The sequence below is a fragment of the Scleropages formosus genome, chromosome 1, assembly GCF_900964775.1.
Source record: "Scleropages formosus chromosome 1, fSclFor1.1, whole genome shotgun sequence".
Classification (NCBI taxonomy): domain Eukaryota; kingdom Metazoa; phylum Chordata; class Actinopteri; order Osteoglossiformes; family Osteoglossidae; genus Scleropages; species Scleropages formosus.
In genome coordinates, this window is record NC_041806.1 from 1827234 (window position 1) to 1847890 (window position 20657).

The following is a 20657-nucleotide window of genomic DNA, read 5'->3' on the forward strand; positions in this document are numbered from 1 at the left end:
ATATGCAGGCAAATTCAAGAATAGGTAAAGTTTTTCAAAGAAAATCAGAAACCTCATCATTAGTCATTCATTTTCAGTTCCTGTTTTATAGCTTCATATTTATTTTGATTTGAAAGGAAAAGTAAATGGATTAACTGTAAACATAATAGCACCGACAATTCAAGCATTCACAAAGGAGTTAAAGGTGCCTCTAAGAATTTTAAAAAGTCGTTTAATTTTCACTTAAATTTAAAACTTACAGAAATGACAATATTTGTAGCCTTCATTATTCTGAAATAACATGTTTGTGCTAGACACTGAGGCAGCATATAAAATTTTCACATGAACTTAAAACTGCATTTAAGTTGCTATTGCTTTTAAAAGCTGTTCTACTCTGTAAAACTGTATGTCTTTCTGACAACTTGACTGCACCCAAGTGGACATTTTGATTTGTCTTTTGTAATCTACTTTGTAACAATTATCCAAAGATATATTAGATAAATATTAAATATATTAGATTTATTCAATATACACACACACACACATTTTCAGAACCGCTTGTCCCTTACGGGGTCACGGGGAACCGGAGCCTAACCCGGCAACACAGGGCGTAAGGCCGGAGGGGGAGGGGACACACCCAGGACGGGACGCCAGTCCGTCGCAAGGCACCCCAAGCGGGATTCGAACCCCAGACCCACTGGAGAGTAGGACTGCAGTCCAACCCACTGCGCCACCGCACCCCCTCTTTATTCAATATATTTTGTTCACATTGTTTTAACTGTACAATTCATCATCCCCCTCAGCTGATTGGTTCTTTAAATGATGGATAAATATGGGGTGACAAAGGCGACCCCTGGACAAAACTGCTGAAAATGAACTTGACAGCTTTGTGATCACAAAGCTGAAAGAAAAAGAAAGCTGGAATAGTCAAACAACAGATGTGGGAAGATGACTGGTGAGTCCCAAAGGCAACCCCATCTATGAGATCTTCATGAGCAGTGACAGAGTGATTGCCAATGCCATTCCCAGAACTTTTCTCAAAGACCCCCTGCACCATACACTCTTAGAAGTTGTAATAACCTGTAACACCACCTTCTGGGTGTAGGGGGGCAGTTGGATTGGCACCTCATCCTTAGTTTCGATCCCCGACAGGCAGTAAAGAATCTCACATCCGTCGCTGACTCCAGCTGACTCTTGAATATAACCTTGAGGACAGTGATAAATACCACCTGCCATGGTGTTTCCTGCTTCACAGCTGAACAGACCCCCAAATTGTACAGAGTGTTGCAAAGCCCCCGTGGAGGTCTTGGCCAGACAGATCTTTAGCCCATCGGACAACAGTGTAGCGGGAAGAGAGCCACTGAGACAGCTTCTGGTGTTGGTCAAGGGGTTCACCATAGTTGGCCCATAGAGACCCCCAAAGATAGCCCCAGAGGGTTCTGCTTCACTGACATTGCTGGCAGAACACCAGTAAGTTTCAACCCTCACACTCTCTACTGCATACGTGTTGCTGCATAAATCTTCACAGCATGTGAAAATCAGCCAGCAGGAATAACAACTTTTCTGGCAGTCAAACTGAATGGAATTCTGCTCCTTTACTTCCGTTCTCAGCAAGGTCTGATTGTACAGTGCACCACAACTCATATTCCCTGTTATTGGGTTCTTCTGTGTCAGACTTTTGCACCACATGACAGTCCTTGGGTCTCCGGTCAGAGGTGTACATTGCTGAAACACCCCACCAAAGCTGAAGTTCTTTGTAGAATCAGTGCAGGAGTGGTCATCAACATTAGCTTGGTAGTTGAAGTGCTGGGAACCAGGGTCAGTGCAGCCAGGAATGGTGTTGACTGTATAGTAGAGCTGGATAGCTTGTGATACTACGTCCCTCAGTGTGAAGATGATGGGCTCTGGCAAGTCAGGAAGGGTGTCCTGACTGAGAACAAGGTGCAGCGGCACGCCGAAGCGATCGATGGCCACCAGGTTATCGGTGATGCTCGTTTCCCAATCCTTCAGGGTCATGTCTGGATAGAAGGGCGTGCCACCATAGCTTATCATCATGGAGTAGGTAATGTTGCCTATGTAATAGTCTAAGGGACTGGTTTTATTTGAGTTATCTAATTTATAATTCAGGCTAATGCCCATCTTTTTATAGAACAAGATGCTGGCATGTGCAGTCACAGAGCTGTCCTGCATGGCGGACCTTCTGAGATAGTCTTCCTGTGCGAGAATGGCACCGGCATCGACAGATGTGAGCACGTGCGTGCCGTAATCCAACACCAGGGTCTCAGACAGGAAGTTGGCCATTTGGGTGTCATTGTTCTGCAGCGCCGTGGCAATTTCAGTCACACGACTCTTGAAGACAGGGTCCAGGGTGAAGCTGGGATTGCTTTGTACAGTGTACATGTTGTTACGCATCTATTGGAAAGAGAGGATATCAAAACATACGCTACATCCAAACATTTATTTCTAGGATCTTACATGTTAAACATTAAACTTTCAGTGTTAAACTACTTTTCCCATTTTTACAACTGGATATATACAGTACATATGGAATGAAAACATTTCCTGTTGGCTTTAGCAATGTAGCCGCTCTTGCTTGAAACTGTGACTATAAAGCACCACAGTAATTCTGGATACACACCAGTATGGAGGAAGTTTTGTTCCACTGCTTGGACAAGGGGTTAACTACAGTGTGTGAGTGCAAGGGCTTTTCTTTCTGACTAGGGGGCGCAACAAACTTGTCTAAATTAGATGAAAATCAAAAAGAAAACATCAAGGTAAATACACACCTGAATGGGGTTTTGAACCCTGATTTAATAACAGTTTATCAAGAGCAACCATGAAGATGTTCCAAAATGTATTTTAGCACCTATACTACTTTTCTATTTGTTCTTTATTCTTTTTTGTTCCTCTATACTTGTCTAAATGTGATTATAGTCACATTCAGTGTGATTTAAGTATCTCCGTCACTACCGTTGTTCTTCCCTTTTTTTGTATGTATGCTGCTGTCACCTTGCGCAGCTTCTCTTGAGATTAATAAAGTCCTCGTCCATCCACCTGTCCATCATGCATGTCATGTTGTTGATGTTGCTATGTGCTATATTTATATTACTTTGCATATGTTACAAAAATACTGCTACAATACATTACTCTTGATTACCTTTATGAAATCACCTGTACTGCATATTCACAGGGGAAAACACCTTGGAAGAATCTATTGCGCTCCCAAAAGTTGATGGACTACTCATTAAACTTCATTGTAGTAAAGACCCTGAACAATAAATGACACTTCCAAGCGCCTGTACTTGTTTTGTCACATGCTTGCAGTATGTGTATGGTCTTGTCTCATCCATCTTACCTCTATCCTACTGATGACAGTATTTTCTTTTGTCTGATGCTGCTTCATCTTCTGGATCTCCAGGGAAAATTTGCCATTGAGGAGGAAATACCATGAAGAATCCTGATTAATGGAATATGCCGTCTCACTCTTGTAGTCTAGCCAGCTGTCCACAATTTCAGAGTTTATCTCAATGGTGTTGGACTTCTGTGGCGCAGTGACCACTTGGTCTGGCAGCAGGTATCTCCCATCTTCTGTTGTTTGGCACAAGGTATAATCTACTTTCATCACACGACCAGCGTCCACGTTGCGTAGGTTGTCCCATCCTCTGCCTGGCAGAACCTCCAGAGCGGGCAAATTTAAGGCTTTTATGCATTCATTCAAGCTGCTGGAGTTGATGCTAAGACCTGAGGTCAAGAGGGGCAACAGGGCGCACAGAATGGCAGCACATATAGCCATCTTCTTCATCGTAGAAGCTTCAGATGACTAACAGTCACTGATACTGGGAGATATCTGAGTTTCAGAACATTGATGGGCATGTCGTGCTGAATGGGTGTGCCTTAACTGAGGGGTGTGAACAAACTGTGTTCAAAAGCTACGTCTTACAATTATATGTGCAGCTGAAGTTACGTGTCCAACATTACATTCCATTCGTGGATGCAGAAGCTTTTGAAAGAAATAATAATAATGATATTTTACAATTCACTATTTAAAAAGAGATGGAAGATTATGCAAAGAAATGATCAATATACTACTGATTCTTATTTAGTTAAACTACATTTTAAATCAGTAGGAGGGTACAAAAATTTGATTTCTTTGTATTTAAAAGAAAAATTTTTCGAATGAATGAGGATGCTGTTGAGGAAATGCACTTGGTTAATCGGAATGGAATTACCCCTCAGTGCAGTTCACATTTCTTCCATTAGTTGCTAGAGTAAGAAGAATAAAGATTAAAACACCCTGAAAACAGAAATGTGGATGTGGTGTAAAAGCCAATGAGATGTAATGATCATTTTAACAATCCAGTATTTTTCCTCTAATAAAATATGTAGCATCTAGAAGAAGTTGTAATGTTGCTTAGTTCTTGTGATTCAACATATAGTAAACAGCTTTGGGACCGTCCACCCTTCCATTGTCAACAACAACTTGTCCTGAGTGGGGTTGTGGCGAGCCAGAGCCTTACCCGGCCACAGAGGGCACAAGGCCGAAGGGAGCTTTGAGACCGCAAAGCCTAATAAAAATACCTGATGTTCAAAGAGGGGTTCTACAATAACACGAAAATGTTGAACTCTCTCAGTTCATTTCCACAACTGGACACTACTGAGATGGACATACATAATTATAAGTGCTTTTCTTCCGTTGACAAAGAATCTGAACACTGACGTGATGTTATGACAGGGACAAAAAAGTATGAATTACTCAATTATGACATAACAGCAGTACGTCTGTTGGGAATGTTAAGGTGTTTTTAGATGGAGTATAAAAACCATGCCAGGCAGCACAAATGTTCCAAACTTATTTCTCAGAATTACAAAATCTTACAGACACATCATGTTAGCTGCTTGGAAATCTGTGTCGCTAATAAGCACCGCAGCATTGAATTTGATCTGTAAATGAGAGCAAATTCTTTTTCTTCTATAGGTGTGCCTAACTGTGATTTTGGTGTTGAAAAGTTCTCTGAAAGCCCTCAGTTTTTGCCTCAATTCAGCAGGCTGTCAGTGTAATGAAAGAGGACATGTAGAACCGTTGAGAAAGGTGACTGAAGGGTGAGGTCATCTCGTGCTCTTTGAGGAGCAACGTGCCATGTCTTGTTGAGCTGAATATAGAAATTTCCTTAGTAAAAATATGAAAACATTACATGCATTTTATTGTATACAGCCATATAACAAAAATATGTTAATAAAGAGGGGGGGTGCAGTGGTGTAGTGGGTTGGACCACAGTCCTGCTCTCCGGTGGGTCTGGGGTTTGAGTCCCGCTTGGGGTGCCTTGCGACGGACTGGCGTCCCGTCCTGGGTGTGTCCTCTCCCCCTTCGGCCTTACGCCCTGTGTTACCGGGTAGGCTCCGGTTCCCCGTGACCCCATATGGGGCGAGCGGTTCTGAAAATGTGTGTGTGTGTGTGTGTGTTAATAAAGACATATCTGAAATGCAAAATGACCTTAGTTTTTCTGGTCAACACTTCATACGAAGCCCTGTGAGGATTCGGAAAAGCAATGGAATTGCTCTCTGGGGCAGATTGCACCCTGTGCGACTCTTCCGCTGCTCAAAGAATCTGAAGTAAAGCTGAAATGAAGCTTTCTCTACTCAGATGATATCTTCTTTGATTGTTAGTATTCAAAAAAGTATCTAAAAGCAAAGAGAAAACTGAAACTGAAGAATCTCATTGCTCACATCACATTCTAAGTGAGCACAAGTCAGTGGGGTACTTAGGTTTGATTGACAGATAACAGTGTAGGGAGTGTCAGGGTGTGATGGGAAATGGGTGACACTTCCCTGTTCTTTTGAAATTCTCCTGCTGCGTGACGATGCAACACAATATAAAACTTGTTTCCCAGCACTAAGGGCAAAAGTTACATAACATTTTTTGCTACGTCAATACCTTAATATTAGGTGGATCACTTTTAATTATTTGTCATTTAGTTTTCACTTGTGTATTGCTGGCTACATGATCTGTGTGTGTCTATACTCTGTGTGCATATATATACAGAATATATATATATATAATATATGCATGTGAAAGAAAAAATAAGAACCCCTTAAGTACACACACTGTTGTCTTGCCATACCTGTTTATCCAGCTGGATAATTCGGACTATGTTAAATCTGAGCAACGTGCCATGTCTTGTTAAGCTGAATATAGAAATTTCCTTAGTAAAAATCTGAAAACACACACACACACACACACACACACACACACACACTTTCAGAACCACTTGTCCCATATAGGGTCGCAGGGAACCGGAGCCCACCCGGTAACACAGGGTGTAAGGCCGGAGGGGGAGGGGAAACACCCAGGACAGGACACCAGTCCATCGCAAGGCACCCCAAGCAGGACTCAAACCCCAGACCCACCAGAGAGCAGGACTGTGGTCCAACCCACTGCGCCACCACACCCCCTTTCTGAAACTATTACATGCATTTTATTGTATACAGCCGTATAACAAAATATGTTAATAAAGACATATATGAAATGCAAAATGACCTTAGTTTTTCTGGTCAACACTTCATACGAAGCCCTGTGAGGACTCAGAAGAGCAATGGAATTGCCCTCTGGGGCAGATTGCACCCTTTGCAACTCTTCTGCTACTCAAGGAATCTGAAATAAAGCTGAAATAAAGCTTTCTCTGCTCAGATGATATGTTCTTTGGCTGTCAAAAAAGTATCTAAAAGCGAAGAGATAAAACTGAAACTGAAGAAGCTCATTGCTCACATCACATTCTAAGTGAGCACAAGTCAGTGGGCTACTGAGGTTTAATTGACAGGTAACAGAGTATGGTGTGCTGGGAAACAAGTGACACTTCCCTTTTCTTTTGAATTGTCCTGCTGCATGACGATATGACACAAACATAAACTGGTTTCTCAGCAAACCTTTCGAACCTGTTATTGTCAATCAAGTTAACACACACACACACACACTTCCTAAACCGCTTGTCCCATATGGGGTCGCGGGAAACCGGAGCCTACCGGGCAACACAGGGCGTAAGGCTGGAGGGGGAAGGGACACACCCAGGATGGGACGCCAGTCCGTCGCAAGGGAGCCCAATCGGGACTCGAACCCCAGACCCAGTGGAGAGCAGGACCCGGTCCAACCCACTGCGTCACTGCGCCACCGCGCCCCCTTTTCAATCAAGTTAACTTTAGTTTAAATTTGATTACAACAAATTATGATGGATACACCCTTCAGTGGCATCAGAGCCAACACCACTAAGGACAAAAGTTACATAACATATTAAAATATTTAGGTGTTGATGTAGCAAAACATGTCATGTAACTCAAATATTTAGGTGCTGATGCCAAAAGTTACATAACATGTTTTGCTGCATAAACACACAGATCATGTAGTCAACAATATGCTAGTGTCATTTAGTTTTCATTTGCATATTGTTGGCTATATGATCTCTGTGTGTGTCTGTACTGTGTGTGTTTGTGTATATACATATGTATGTGTGAAAGAAAAATAAGAATCCCTTGAGTACACACACTGCTGTCCTGCTATACCTGTTTATCCAGCTGGATAATTTGGACTGTGTTAAATCCGAGTAAGATCCGTCCTCAAGGATCCAAGCCCCCACCCCAGCCTTACACCTTGTGTTGCCGGGTTAGGCTCCAGTTTGCTGTGACCCCACTTGGGACAAGAAGTTTCAGTCATTGTGTGTGTGTGTAATTTCTGTGCCCATAAAACTATGTCAAAGAGTCCTGTGAATCCAGTCTTCATGAAATCATCAAAAGAGCAGCACGGCATTAAAAGAAATCACATTTTTCCCACCACTTGAATTTCTCTTGACTTTCATGGTTACCATGAAATTTTGACAAGTGACAACATGACATTGACATAATTAAGATGGAACTACAAAGTGGCATGTTGTCATAGCTATGCATACAACTGTTGTAGAGACAGCAGGTCACGTAGTGGTTCAAGCTATTGCCTTTGGATCCAGAGGTTGTAGGTTTGATCCCCACCTAGTACTCTTGAGCAAGGTACTTACTCTAAATTGCTCCAGTAAGATTACCCAGCTGTATAAATGGATAAATAATTGTAATCTTAACAATGTAAGCTGCTTTGGAGAAAAGTGTCAGCTAAATGAATAAATGTAAGTGTTTTAGGAAACATCTCTAACAGTTTGCACTGGTGGCCATTTTATATGTTATTTCTTTAAATTTAAACTTGTTAAACATTATACAGCTCACTATACATCCGTCTTGATTCACAGTTGTTTACTATAGTCTCAACAGCCTCTCAGTTCAAGAACTATCAGAGAAAAGCTACTCATGATCACATGACAACAAATAATATGTGACTATAATACTTAACCTTTAAAATATACTGCTTACTCTTGTACTGAAGGGCCACACTCAATTCTGCATAAAGAAAATAATATAATATAAACCAGCAGATACCAATATTATCTCCTAGTATCAAAGGGTGCTAAAGCTACAGTCAATGTCTGGCAGTATTATATTTTAAATTATTATAAACAACTGTATTATGGTTTCATCACTATTATGCACTGGCTCTAAAATCATTAGGATGTCCGTGGTACTGTTTCCGGTTCTGCTGCCTTTAATAAAGCAATGCTTGCACTGCCAATGAGAAAGACTGCTAAAAAAGATTAATTTTTTAAAAATTGACCTTAGGAGTCCTTCTGAGTCCCTTGGCAGTAATATGAGTGCTGAGCATGACTGACAGCTGCAGTTTTCATAAGTGGAAGGTTTTCAGTGTACAGTAAATCTTACTGGTGACGTCACATGTCAGGTAAACAACCTTTACTATCTTAAAAACCAAAAAGGGATGGAACAGAAAAATACATTTATTTTCTGGCAAAATAAATAACGTATGGTACAATTGCATTTAGCATTTACTAATTTGTCTGATGTTTTTCTCAGATGCAACTTACAATGTTAAACTACTTACAGTTGTTTATGTTTATTAACTGGTAGTCCAGCTATAATACAGCCATTCATCCTATAAATTAAAATTAAATTTAAAAATGACAAAAAACATCCTCCAAAGAAGCATTTCTGCTCGATGTTGAAGCCCAGCTGGTTTTTTGTTCAACAATTGTTCAGATTAATCGCAATTCCTGAAGACAATATATTAACATATAAATTTTAGCGAATTTAAAAACGCATCAAAAAGGAAACAACAACCACACAATTCTTCTGGTGTTTACTGGAAACTAGAAAAGACAAAAGACAGAATTCTATGTGTGGGCCTCAGCGCTATATTAGCTACTCCCTCTGCTGGCTGTCTAAAGATATTGGAAGATGTGCGAGTTATAGATATACACACATGGCCCATGGCTACAAGTTGGACGGCTCCACCAGTTGCGTTGTCAAGAGGCACGCAGTGCTATGTGTTTAACTGTACCAGTTACAGAAATAAATACAGCAAGGAGAAAGATTTGTCATTTCACAAGTGAGTACTTCAGTTTTTTCTGGTGTAAAAAAGTCTTAAGGGGGAATTTATGTTCCTAGCAAGTGAGTAAAGACAAGAACAAGCCAAGTCCAGACATTATTTATGTCACAAATTTATGCAGTGTCTACTGTGCATTAAATCTGGATCAGCAAACAAATGTTAAAATATTTAAGTAAGATGATCTTCAGGAAGGAAAATTTAGTGGTACAGCTTCGTAGCTTAGTTTGACTGTCTTGAAAAAAATACCCAAATTTCAACAGAACTTTTATCTGGCCACTGGCCTCGATGCCCAATAAAACATACTAAATACTAATTCTGTGACTGATGATGGGATGCATGTGTTCGCTGTCTTGGATGTAAAACCTGGAGATTCCAAGTGCTTCATTATTTTGTTGATTTATTCCAAATAATTTCATATAACATTGTAACTTTCAGTTATACACTCATGACTAGTCTGACAGAGGTACAAAACACAACTGATTAGTCCAGGTCCAGTGCTCCAGTCCGGTATTTCGTCACACCTCCACGTTCAAGTCCTAAATTCACTTTAGTGAAAATACACTATATACTTTAGTCCGTGTCGGACTCTCATGCGGACGCGACAGTATCATAATAAAGTACACATTTTAATACTAGATATTGCCCATTTCTTTATTGGCCTGGAATTATCCTAAATTCAGTTCAATTAAAATCAAAATTTATTTAACAAAAAATTTAGATACGACAACAAGGACAGAATTATGCATTCATTGAGCTGCAAACTTTTTAAGTCTCTGGCAGCCAGATACCATCTGGTATACATGGCTACAATAACAAAATACTGAGATTATTGTATTTTCTGTAAATTCTACAAACAAGTTCTGGAAGAATCTTTGTATATTGACACACACAATGAATGTGGGATGATGAAATCACTGTGTTAAATTATACATAGGAAGCTTTTGATATGGGAAACCAGGTTATTAGATATGGCACCATGTGGAATCTTTCCACAGACTGTAGTGTAGCACATGCAAAATATAGTTTAAACTTTACCATGTTCAAAGAGACATAGAGAACTCAACATTCCAAAATGTTTATTTCAGTACTGACAGTAGCCTACACCATAGACCGAGTACCGATTCTGTACACGTACTACACATCAGTAAACTTCCTCAACTTCCTGGTATCGTTCACGACGTTTTTATCTAATTGAAATTAGACATCTCCTTTTATCAACTGATATAAAATATATTTGGCTTTAAAATAAACCACATTAAAACTGGTTGAGAATTGCCGAAGACAGCAGACTTTTTAGGAGAGAGGTTAAGTGCATTCAAAGTCTATTGTTTACAAGCGTGAATAATTTGTCCAACATGTCGGGCAAAGTTTCCGCTGCGGCGCGGACATTGTCGCTGTGTAAGGCCTCTATGTATTTCTATGATGTGACTTCTATGTATGTGTAATACCACAAAAAATAGTGGTTTACGACTTTGTAATGTATAATAAACCTTGAATAGTTAAACTAAAAAAAAAAAACAAATACTTAGAAACTTACAAAGAAAAGTTAAAACAAGAAAACAGACGGTTATTTCTCTACTTATGATAATACTGTGGCGCGCAGCGATGGGGTGAAGAAGGACAGAGACGCAGCGTTCATCCCGAACGTTTTATTAGAACACCGGCACACAGGGAAGTAACGCTCTCGATCCGAGGACCCCGTTTCCTCTACGACCTACGCGTCAAGCCAGCCTTTCCAAGCTCTCTCCTTTTTCTCCCCCTGGCTGGCAGACGCAATCACCCCCTTATACGTCACCAAACGCTAACCAATTACAACAGACACATTTCCCGCTCAAATACAATACACAATATAATGCACATTATAAACATTAATTGAGGAAATGGAATGTTTTTGACATACCTTAGGCTCTCCATTTCTCCCCGGATAAACCATTTTTAGGTTTTGAGCGCCTAAATTTGAAATTGGCGCCAAGTCACTTCACTTACGTACAGGTGCTGTACTGTACATCTATTTCCTGCTGAGCAAAATACCGCTTGTCGCACTTCCGCCACTGGTTTCGAACCAGCAGCAAAGTCTTCGACAGGCAGCAGCGCACCTCCTCCATGTTTTGCTGCTTTAATCCCGAATAATTTCAGAATATGCCAGCACTGCAAGTCGCGCCTTCTTTTCTTCCAAAAAATGCCTTTCGCAAGGTGATGAAATACTGAAAATATTATTAATTACCTGAAGACAAGCGGCGCGGAACACTCCGTACTGGTACCGGTTTTTCTTTCGTTACTGTTTTCATATTTCTTAACTCTTTGTTACTATAAGTGGAAAATAAATGGTATTTTTTGGAACTTCTTGACCAGAATCAGTGAAATTACAATGCTGGCGTTTGTATTTTGGTGATTTTCGTGGTTTTTGTTAATTTTTGGATAGTTACTAAGTTAAAAGAGCCTTCACCTTGATCGTTACGATAACTGTCCGTCTTCAGTTAAAATTACACATGATCAGATGTGTATCTAATGTCGCTTTACCCCATAATTATGAAAGATTGTAGATTTCAGTAAGATTTGTCAGACTGTTTCTGTTCAACTTTGTCTCTACATCTATGGAGGTGAACAAGTAGGTAGCTATATTTTTTCTTGAATTTTCTTGACTTCCTTTGCAGATGGTAAATGTTACAGCAGCTGGCACTAAGTGTAAGTGTTTTTTTTTATACCATTTTCAGTACACATCTCCGCAGAAATGAAAAAGAGCCAACATATGGCAGAGATGTTGGAAAAAGAACACACAAAAGGTAGGAAGCATTTGGGCACAAAAAGACTAGTATAATATAGTGATCACATTTTATATGATGAAATCTGGGAAAGGATTTCAGAAATTATGAGCAAAATTAAACTCAAAGGGTAAATGCAAAGTAATTCACAAAGTGAACTCAAGTACAAGAGGATTCTAGAGATAGGAGCTGGCTCTTTGGTCATCAGTTTTTTTTTACACTGGTGCTTTTATGTCCTCATTTTGACAGAAAAAAGTTTTAGCATATGTTTTAAATTTTGAGTGCAATGAAGTTGTCTGGAGAGTATTATTAACTTATTTAGCTGTCACCTATATCTAAGCCAAGTTATAATGCTAGATCAATTTTACAGTGATTTAGCCCTTTATACAGGAGGTTGTTCTTACTGTTAATTTGGTGTAAGTTTCTTACTCTACAGTATTACAGCAGAAATGGGATTCTAAGGATTAACCTTAAGATTGTAAAGAAACAGCTATACCCAGTACTGAGTATGGTACCCGTTTCCGCTGCTGTCTCAATTAGAAAAAATCCCACATAAAACAGAAACATGTAGTGTCTCCCCACTTCAAATAGGACATGTGTGCGTTGAAGTGGATGACCTGTTAGCTCATTCTGTAGAGTTGCGAGATTTAATTTCAGGATCATCATTCAGACCTGATTTGGGCAACAGTGGTCTTTAGGAGAATAGGGGGCGCGGTGGCGCAGTGGCGCAGTGGGTTGGACCACGGTCCTGCTCTCCAGTGGGTCTGGGGTTCGGGTCCCGCTTGGGGTGCCTTGCAACGGACTGGCGTCCCGTCCTGGGTGTGTCCTATCCCCCTCCGGCCTTACGCCCTGTGTTGCCGGGTAGGCTCCGGTTCCCCCGTGACCCCGTATGGGACAAGCGGTTCTGAAAATGTGTGTGTGTGTGTGTGTGTGTGTGTGTGTGTGTGTGGTCTTTAGGAGAGTACAATGATTTGTAGACCTGGGGCATCACATCTAGGCTGCGGATTTATATGAGAGTTTGAATATACCTCAGTTTTTGCAGAGTTTGCACGCTCTCCATGTTTTGTTGTGGATTTCTTCTCACTGTTCAAAGACATGCATTTCAGGTGAATTTGTGACTAAATTGCTCATGTAGTCTGAGCACCCTGCAATTATTATTATTACTTTGCTGATACAATATGACATCTTCCTGTTACTGTGAAAGGAGTTAACTGGTCATGTATCAGATAAGAACATTTTGAACAAATACGACTGCAAGCATAAAAATAAGTTCTCTGACAGACAAAGACTTATATAATAGATGTGGTTTCTGTATCTCTTTAATAATTTTGGACAATTGTTCTATGTATTTGGTATAAGGGATAACAGGTGGTGCAGTACTTAGAGCTGCTGCCATTGGAGTCAAGGGATCTAGGTTTGAATCCCTTGTGCAAGGAATTTCTCCTAAATTGCCCCAGTAAAAATTATTAATCTGTATAAATGATTAAGGACATCAGCCTCCAGTACAGTTTTTAGTTATTTTGTGGCTTGTTGTGAAATTTAACCTTGCTTTTGAGGAAAACCTACTGTCCTGTACCTTAATCCTGGCCTTCACCTGGGTCTAGCAACCAGCCACAATTTGTTGTTGACATATTTGACAACATTTAAAAAACAAAATGCTATGGGATGAGACAGTTATCTCTATGTTCTGTAGATGTTTCAGCACGATAATTCATTGTGGTGTCTTGTACACAATCTCTGCTTTTCTCTTTTATGTTTCAGCATCCCCTTTCCAGTCCACTATCAAAGCTGAGACTGGAAACAATGTTGTTGCTCCCCACGCTAATAATTGTAGCATTGGAAGGGATTTCAACACAACTGTTAACATTTACCCAGGTACACAAGGTCTGAAATTTACAGCTCACTAGTTCTTATGTTGTGTTGTCAAATCATGGGATCTCAAAGAGCACAGCAAAGGTTTTTATTTTTGTATGAAGGTATTTTGACTGTGACATACTGAAGATCAGTGATATTGGAATAGTTATGTACTGTTATGAAATGACATCTAATATTAATCTGACTGTCCATAAAGAGATCTGTCAGGAAACTGTAATGCACATTGATTCTGTACTACATTTTCATTTGTCTTGGATACACTTCTGTTGAATATGCTGTTGAATACAAAAAACAGACCTGCTTACATTTGTTTATGTTGCCATTTCTTTTTTGATATGTGGTGGTGTGACTGACATGCATTATACAAATGTTGTTATTGCTTGTAAGATGGCTAGAAGGTTTTCTGCTGCAGAAGCTAACTTGCATCTGGAGTGAAAATTTCCAGGGTCAGAATTTCACCCAGGTTGACTAGTATGTGATTTCTCAGGGGATTAGCCTCAAAGGGCATATTGTATTTAATAGTCACACTAGAGAAACTTACTGACTTGAAATAGCTAGATATATTGGAAACCATGCATGTGAAATGGATTTAATAAAATTTGGTACTTTCCTCTTCTGTCTCCAGTGAACCCACGACCATTCGGCAGACGGGAGATTTGTGCAGATGTGAGCAAGTTCTAAAAATTATATTTACATTAAAATACATCCTTTTACATGAAATACAATTCAGTTTTGTAGTGTTGAGTGTGACGTCTCCATCAACCAGCACATCGGCGACACCTGCTCTTCACTCATGGAACAGGGATAAAAAGGGACACCGAGGAGATGGCACTGGCGGAACCTTATTCAGCGACTTCTCTTGCATTCCTGATTGTGTGTCTGTAACTCCTTCCGACCTCCACCTTTTATCCCTGTTCCCATCAGTGAACAACAGGTGTCGCCGATGTGCTGGTTGATGGAGACGTGACATTGAGTTTGAATGAAAATATGCATAAAGGTGGATATTCCATTACTGCATTGAAGTCCTTTTGAGACATCAGGCGTAAGATGTTTTTGAACTTTTTCTTAGGATCTCCAAGAAACCCAAAGGCAGCACAAATTCAAACTGAAGATGAAATATCAAAACATATCTGAAGGATGTGCAAGGCGGGGCAAATCAGTCCTTCTCAGCAGTGTTTACACAAAACTGTGCATCACAGAAAGTGACAGTGGCAAAATCAATGATGAACATGAGGTGTGGCAAAATCAAGCAACATCCAGAGCAGAGGCCTCACAAGAGACATGGATTTCTATCAATAAAATATTTAAACAATTACCCCATCAACAGAAATTCATCAGAACTGTACTGACAAAGGGGATTGCAGGGATTGGAAAAACTGTTTCTGTGCAGAAGTTCATCCTTAACTGGGTGGAAGGCAAAGCAAATCAAGACGTGTCATTTATTTTTCTGTTTAGTTTTCGTGAACTCAGTGCAATAACAATGAAAGAATTGAGCCTAATGGACCTTGTTTGTTCATTCTACCCGGAAATTCAGTATGTAAAACTTGAGGCTTACAAAGTTCTTTTCATCTTTGATGGTCTGGATGAGTATCAGTGTCCTTTGAAATTCTTCAGCAAGAGATGTGCTTCCATTACTGATTGCGAACCTTTGGGTGTGTTGCTTTCAAATCTTATTGAGCGAAATCTGCTTCCTTCTGCTCTCCTCTGGATAACCTCTCGACCAGCAGCCGCCAATGACATACCTCCTGAGTTTGTTGACCAAGTGACAGAGATACGGGGATTTAATGACCATCAGAAAGAGGAGTACTTCAAGAAGAAATTCAGAAAGAAGGAGAACTTGGCCAACAGAATTATCGCTCACGTTAAGTCATCAAGAAGCCTCCACATCATGTGTCACATTCCAGTCTTTTGTTGGATTTCAGCCGCTGTTTTTGAACAAATGTTAACTGAAGACGACGAAGAGATTCCCAGCACTCTAACACAAATGTACTCTCGATTCCTCCTCATTCAGATTAACATAAAGAACAAGAAGTATCATGGTGACATTGAAAGAAACATAACAAAGGTTTTAAAACGTGACAAAGATGTTGTTATGAAATTGGCAGAATTTGCTTTTCAGCAGCTGGAAAAAGGCCGTATCATGTTTTGTAAGGATGACTTCAGTGAATGTGGTGTAGATGTCTTCAACACTGCATTATACTCTGTGTTTTGCACGGAAATATTTAAAGAAGACGTAGCTTTTATTGAAGAAAAATTTTACTGCTTCGTCCACCTGACAATTCAGGAGTATCTTGCTGCTCTTCATGTATTTCATTTGTTTGTAGGCAAAAAGATGGATTCACTATTTTTTTTTTTCAAAGTAAAGCCTAGAGCTTTACATGGGTTACACAAATGTGCAGTGGATAAAGCCCTTGAGTACGAAGATGGAAGATTTGACCTTTTTCTTCGCTTTCTTCTGGGCATGTCACTGGACACAAATCAACAGCTTCTGAAAGACCTTCTGCCATCAGTAATCAGCAGTTCTGAGAGCATCAAGAAAACAACCCAGTACATCATCAAAGTACTGAAAAAGAGAGCTCTTTCTCCAGAGAGGTGCATCAACCTCCTACATTGCTTGGTTGAGTTGAATGACCATTCTCTGCTGGAAGAAATCCAAAAGAGTAAAGATACAGGCTCAACTAAACTTACTGAAACACAGTGCACAGCACTGAGCTATGTGCTTACCATGCCAGGTGAGGTAATTGATATCTTTGACTTACAAAGATGGAAGGTGTCAGAAGAGGGTCTTCGGAGACTAGCCCCAGTGATAAAATACAGTAGGAAGGCTTGGTAAGTAGTTAAGCCATCTCTTATGCTTTTCAAAACCAAACAATATTATCTTCAGTCTTATTGCAGTTCATTAGTAGTCTTTTTTCCAGCATGTACACTGGAACTTGAGGTTTTAAAGACAGCAGTTTGTAATTAAAGTTTTTGTATAGGATATTTACTGAACAATTGGGGTTGAGTTCTTTGCTCAAATGGGTCTCCCTTGGAGGTCTAGCAAGTTGCTAGGAGCTGAGCTGAATAGTCACGAAAGACTCATCGTAAAGGCTGGATTTTTTCAACATCAAGAATAAAGTATGTGTAAAGAGGCTATATGACAAAACTCTGTGCTCTTTTGTTGTTAAATGTCATTAGTTCATAATTTCTGATGATGTACTCTCAATAAACTCTTTCTCAGGTGTTAGTCTGATTATAGTTGGAAGTTGCATTATATTTACTTATTTTCTTTCATTCTTGTCATTACAGATCAGATGTGAAGGATTAACCCACAATTCATTATCATTTTTGTTTATTTAAATATGCCTGAAACTGAAACCATCTGCCTTGCTCCACCTTGCAGGTTAGAAAATTGTCATCTCACTGTCAAGTCCTGTGAAACTGTGGCCTCCATTCTCCAATCGGCTAACTCACACTTGACAGAGCTGAATCTGAGCCACAATGACCTGGGGGATTTGGGTCTAGAGAAACTCTGCGTTGGACTGAAGAGTCCAAACTGTAAACTGGAGTCATTGGACCTCAGCTTCAATAAACTGAATGCATCAGGGATGAAGCTGCTCTCTGATGTATTGATTGGTCCACATTGTAAACTACAGAGTCTGGATCTCAGTAACAATGACCTGGAGGACTCAGGAGTAAATGTCCTCTGTCAGGCACTGTCAAACCATCAGTGCAAACTGAAGACCCTGAGGTAACGAGAGACAAAATCATTTTCATTCATAACAGCTAATCACTTGTCCAAGTCCACAAGTCCAAGATCATGGTGGCCTAACCCAGAAGCACAGGGTACTATGCTGCAAGATATAGATAGGATGCCAGTTCATGGCAGTATTGACAAATGGCCTTTAAAAAATTTTGTGGTATAATCTGATGGTAAACAAATGAAAAATTACTCCTCTGTTTCTCTACAGACTATCGGATTGTAGAATCTGTGAAGAAGGCTTTTCTTCTCTGGCTTCAGCTCTACGTTCAAACCCCACATACCTGGAACAGCTGGATTTGCACAACAATCGCCCAGGAGGCCCAGGAGTCATTAATGCACTAAAGGACAACAGTTTGAATTTGAAAGACTTTATGTAAGTACAGAGAGTAGCTGATTTGTAAATTTAAGTTTTTCCTGTGGTTCAGACAGTTTAGTACATGGTAACTCAAACATGGTAACCAGGCACTTGCCTGGTGCTGAAAAATGAAAAGCATTGCTTTTCTTTAGGTTTCCATTTTTGTCTTTCATTTTACAGTATTGACTCTGTTGAAGAACTCAGATCAAACCTGCAGGAATGTAAGTTGTATCATTTTTCAATAGGTAATGTCCTGAAAAATCTGTGGTGGTATTTGTGGTGTAGAAGTAACCTTGTAACCTGCTAAAGTCTGTAGAGCATGATCTTGGGAACAGTCGTCAGAATTCTCTTGGTCATATAAAGGTTTTTAGCTAGATGTTTCTTTGGTGAAATGTGATTGTCGTTATTTTCATAACGTTCCTTGATTATTTCTCTGCAGTTGTCTTTGAACCCATGCTGGACCCAAATACAGCTAACAAATATCTGTCCATCACTCAAAAGAACAGAAAGGTCACAAGAAAGAGAAAAAGGGAGGAATATCCCAATCACTCAGAGAGATTTTACCGCTGTAACCAAGTGCTGTGCGGAGAGGGTCTTACTGCAATCTGTTACTGGGAAGCTGAGTGGAGTGGAACTGCTGTTTATATAGGAATGGCCTATAGAGGCATCTGTAGGAATGGAGCGCTTGATGCCATGCGCCTTGGAGACAATGACAAGTCGTGGTCTTTATTCTGCTCTGCTGAGAGGTTCTCTGCTCATCACAATAAAACCTCTTCTGACATACCGATACCCCAATCCAGGTCTTGTAGGGTAGGAGTGTATCTGGACTGGGCGGCCGGCACTCTGTCCTTCTACAGCGTCTCCTCGGACACACTGACTCACCTGTACACTTTCCACTCCACATTCTCAGAGCCCCTCTATCCAGCATTCAGGCTTTTATCTCCTAACACATCATGCTTTCTGTGTCACCTGAAGTAAAGAGATCTTTATGTAAGTGGAATATTATTGTAATCCTGCACAAGATAACATATAGAGCTTAATGGTCAGCATGGAGTGGAGGGGTGCGGTGGCGCAGTGGGTTGGACCACAGTCCTGCTCTCCAGTGGGTCTGGGGTTCGAGTCCCACTTGGGGTGCCTTGCGGCGACTGGTGTCCCGTCCTGGGTGTGTCCCCTCCCCCTCTGGCCTTACGCCCTGTGTTACCGGGTAGGCTCCGGTTCCCCGTGACCCCGTATGGGACAAGCGGTTCTGAAAGTGTGTGTGTGTGTGTGTGGTCAGCATGGGGTTGTAGCAGGTATTGCTGGAACCTTGCAGCTCCTGAGCTGTGGGTTTATTCTGTTCAGATCCAGCTCTCTGTGGAGTTTGCATGGGTTATCTCCCAGTGGCATCTATTTCAAGTGAATTGATTAATCTAATAATGTTCTTCTGTGTGTTATTTGCTCTCTTGATAAACTGGTATTTGAAGCTTTGTGTATTATATTTGTCTTAAGGAAATATTTACATTTTAATTCAGTAACTGAAGTGTACTACTATCATTTACTCTTCATCTGGTCCTATTTACATGTTATGTAGTGTTCATTATATTCATTGATGTCTTTTGTATTCTGCACATCACTAAGTGAGAATGAAAAGAAGTCTGGACAGCCCGAGTCAAATTACGCTTGCTGATTTTCTAAGTGAAAATAAGTTAAAATATCCTGCGTGGGGATGTAACAAACTTGGATATTTCTGTAAATATTACTATTTATTTTATTTACAACTATTTATTAGCTGAATTTAACAGATTGTAAAACATAGCATGCACAAAAACTTGGGCACCCTGACAGTATGTACTGTGTAGCCCTGATGGCAGAAACAAAACAATTTTTTCCTCACTCTTGCAGAATGCTTCTACTTCAGGAATGTTTTTATTATGTCTTGTATGCGCTGCATAATTGAGATGTACCCACAGACTTGGGGTAGTCTGGAGAATGTGAATATTATAATCATCATTATATACAAAGCCTAAACTTTGGTATACAATTCTATTGCTTTGAAATGTACAGTAGAATACATTGCAGCTCTGTAATCCCTGAAAAATTTCATCCTGTGATTTGATGTCAGAAGACCAAGACCAGCTTTTAAAAACTCGCTCATAAGTATCTAGCTGTACTCTAAGACAGTACAAAGATGTGCAAGACAATCACACTGTGGCAACAGGAGAAAGGCACGAGATACACAGCACACAGGCACATTAACATCAGCGCAGACCTGTGCTCTCTGAAAGTGTTCATGAACGCTTTTTGAGGAGTGTGGGCATACATCCGTCATGAATAATATGGTAAAATTCTGCAGGCAGCAATAAAATCATTTTTAAGCTTTATTTTGCCTCATCACTGAGAGTCTAATTTCCTGGAGTTTTGGATTTCTTTTTCAATTTCTTTTATTTTGCTTTTAAAGAACCTCAAATTGTGTAGATCAAAAAAGTAAAACAAAAA

At 40.1% G+C, this 20657-nt stretch overlaps 3 protein-coding genes across 3 annotated transcripts; 2 read left to right on the forward strand and 1 right to left on the reverse strand.

Annotated features, from left to right (window-relative positions):
• Positions 1–698: 698 nt before the first annotated feature.
• Positions 699–4006, reverse strand: LOC108930217 (macrophage-expressed gene 1 protein-like). The gene is made up of 2 exons (XM_018745367.1): positions 3335–4006; positions 699–2391 (listed from the first exon to the last, which is right to left on the reverse strand). The coding sequence occupies exons 1-2, from the start codon at positions 3779–3781 to the stop codon at positions 958–960; spliced, it is 1881 nt and encodes a 626-aa protein (XP_018600883.1). The 5' UTR covers positions 3782–4006; the 3' UTR covers positions 699–957.
• A 7495-nt stretch (positions 4007–11501) lies between these two features.
• LOC108930214 (NLR family CARD domain-containing protein 3-like) lies at positions 11502–17451 on the forward strand. Its single transcript, XM_018745355.2, has 6 exons — positions 11502–11705; positions 12163–12231; positions 13972–14094; positions 14711–14751; positions 15155–16914; positions 17374–17451. Coding segments are annotated over exons 2-6 (1977 nt in total). The 5' UTR covers positions 11502–11705; positions 12163–12179; the 3' UTR covers positions 17375–17451.
• On the forward strand, positions 17019–19296 carry LOC108930222 (ribonuclease inhibitor-like). The gene is made up of 4 exons (XM_018745379.2): positions 17019–17815; positions 18036–18200; positions 18363–18403; positions 18622–19296. Exons 1-4 carry the CDS (start codon positions 17427–17429, stop codon positions 19158–19160), a joined length of 1134 nt encoding a protein of 377 aa, XP_018600895.1. The 5' UTR covers positions 17019–17426; the 3' UTR covers positions 19161–19296.
• The last annotated feature ends 1361 nt before the right edge of the window (positions 19297–20657 follow it).

Bases quoted from the DNA above. Each gene is read 5' to 3' on its own strand.
- LOC108930214 (XM_018745355.2), top strand. From the start codon at position 12,180: ATGAAAAAGAGCCAACATATGGCAGAGATGTTGGAAAAAGAACACACA. The intron at 12,232-13,971 runs GTAGGAAGCATT...TTTATGTTTCAG, and splicing joins GGAAAAAGAACACACAAAAG to CATCCCCTTTCCAGTCCACT. The intron at 14,752-15,154 runs GTGAGCAAGTTC...ACTTTTTCTTAG, and splicing joins GACGGGAGATTTGTGCAGAT to GATCTCCAAGAAACCCAAAG.
- LOC108930217 (XM_018745367.1), bottom strand. From the start codon at position 3,781: ATGAAGAAGATGGCTATATGTGCTGCCATTCTGTGCGCCCTGTTGCCC. The intron at 2,392-3,334 runs GTAAGATGGATG...TCTTTCCAATAG, and splicing joins CTGTCATCAGTAGGATAGAG to ATGCGTAACAACATGTACAC.
- LOC108930222 (XM_018745379.2), top strand. From the start codon at position 17,427: ATGCCTGAAACTGAAACCATCTGCCTTGCTCCACCTTGCAGGTTAGAA. The intron at 18,201-18,362 runs GTAAGTACAGAG...TTCATTTTACAG, and splicing joins TTGAATTTGAAAGACTTTAT to TATTGACTCTGTTGAAGAAC. The intron at 18,404-18,621 runs GTAAGTTGTATC...ATTTCTCTGCAG, and splicing joins CAGATCAAACCTGCAGGAAT to TTGTCTTTGAACCCATGCTG.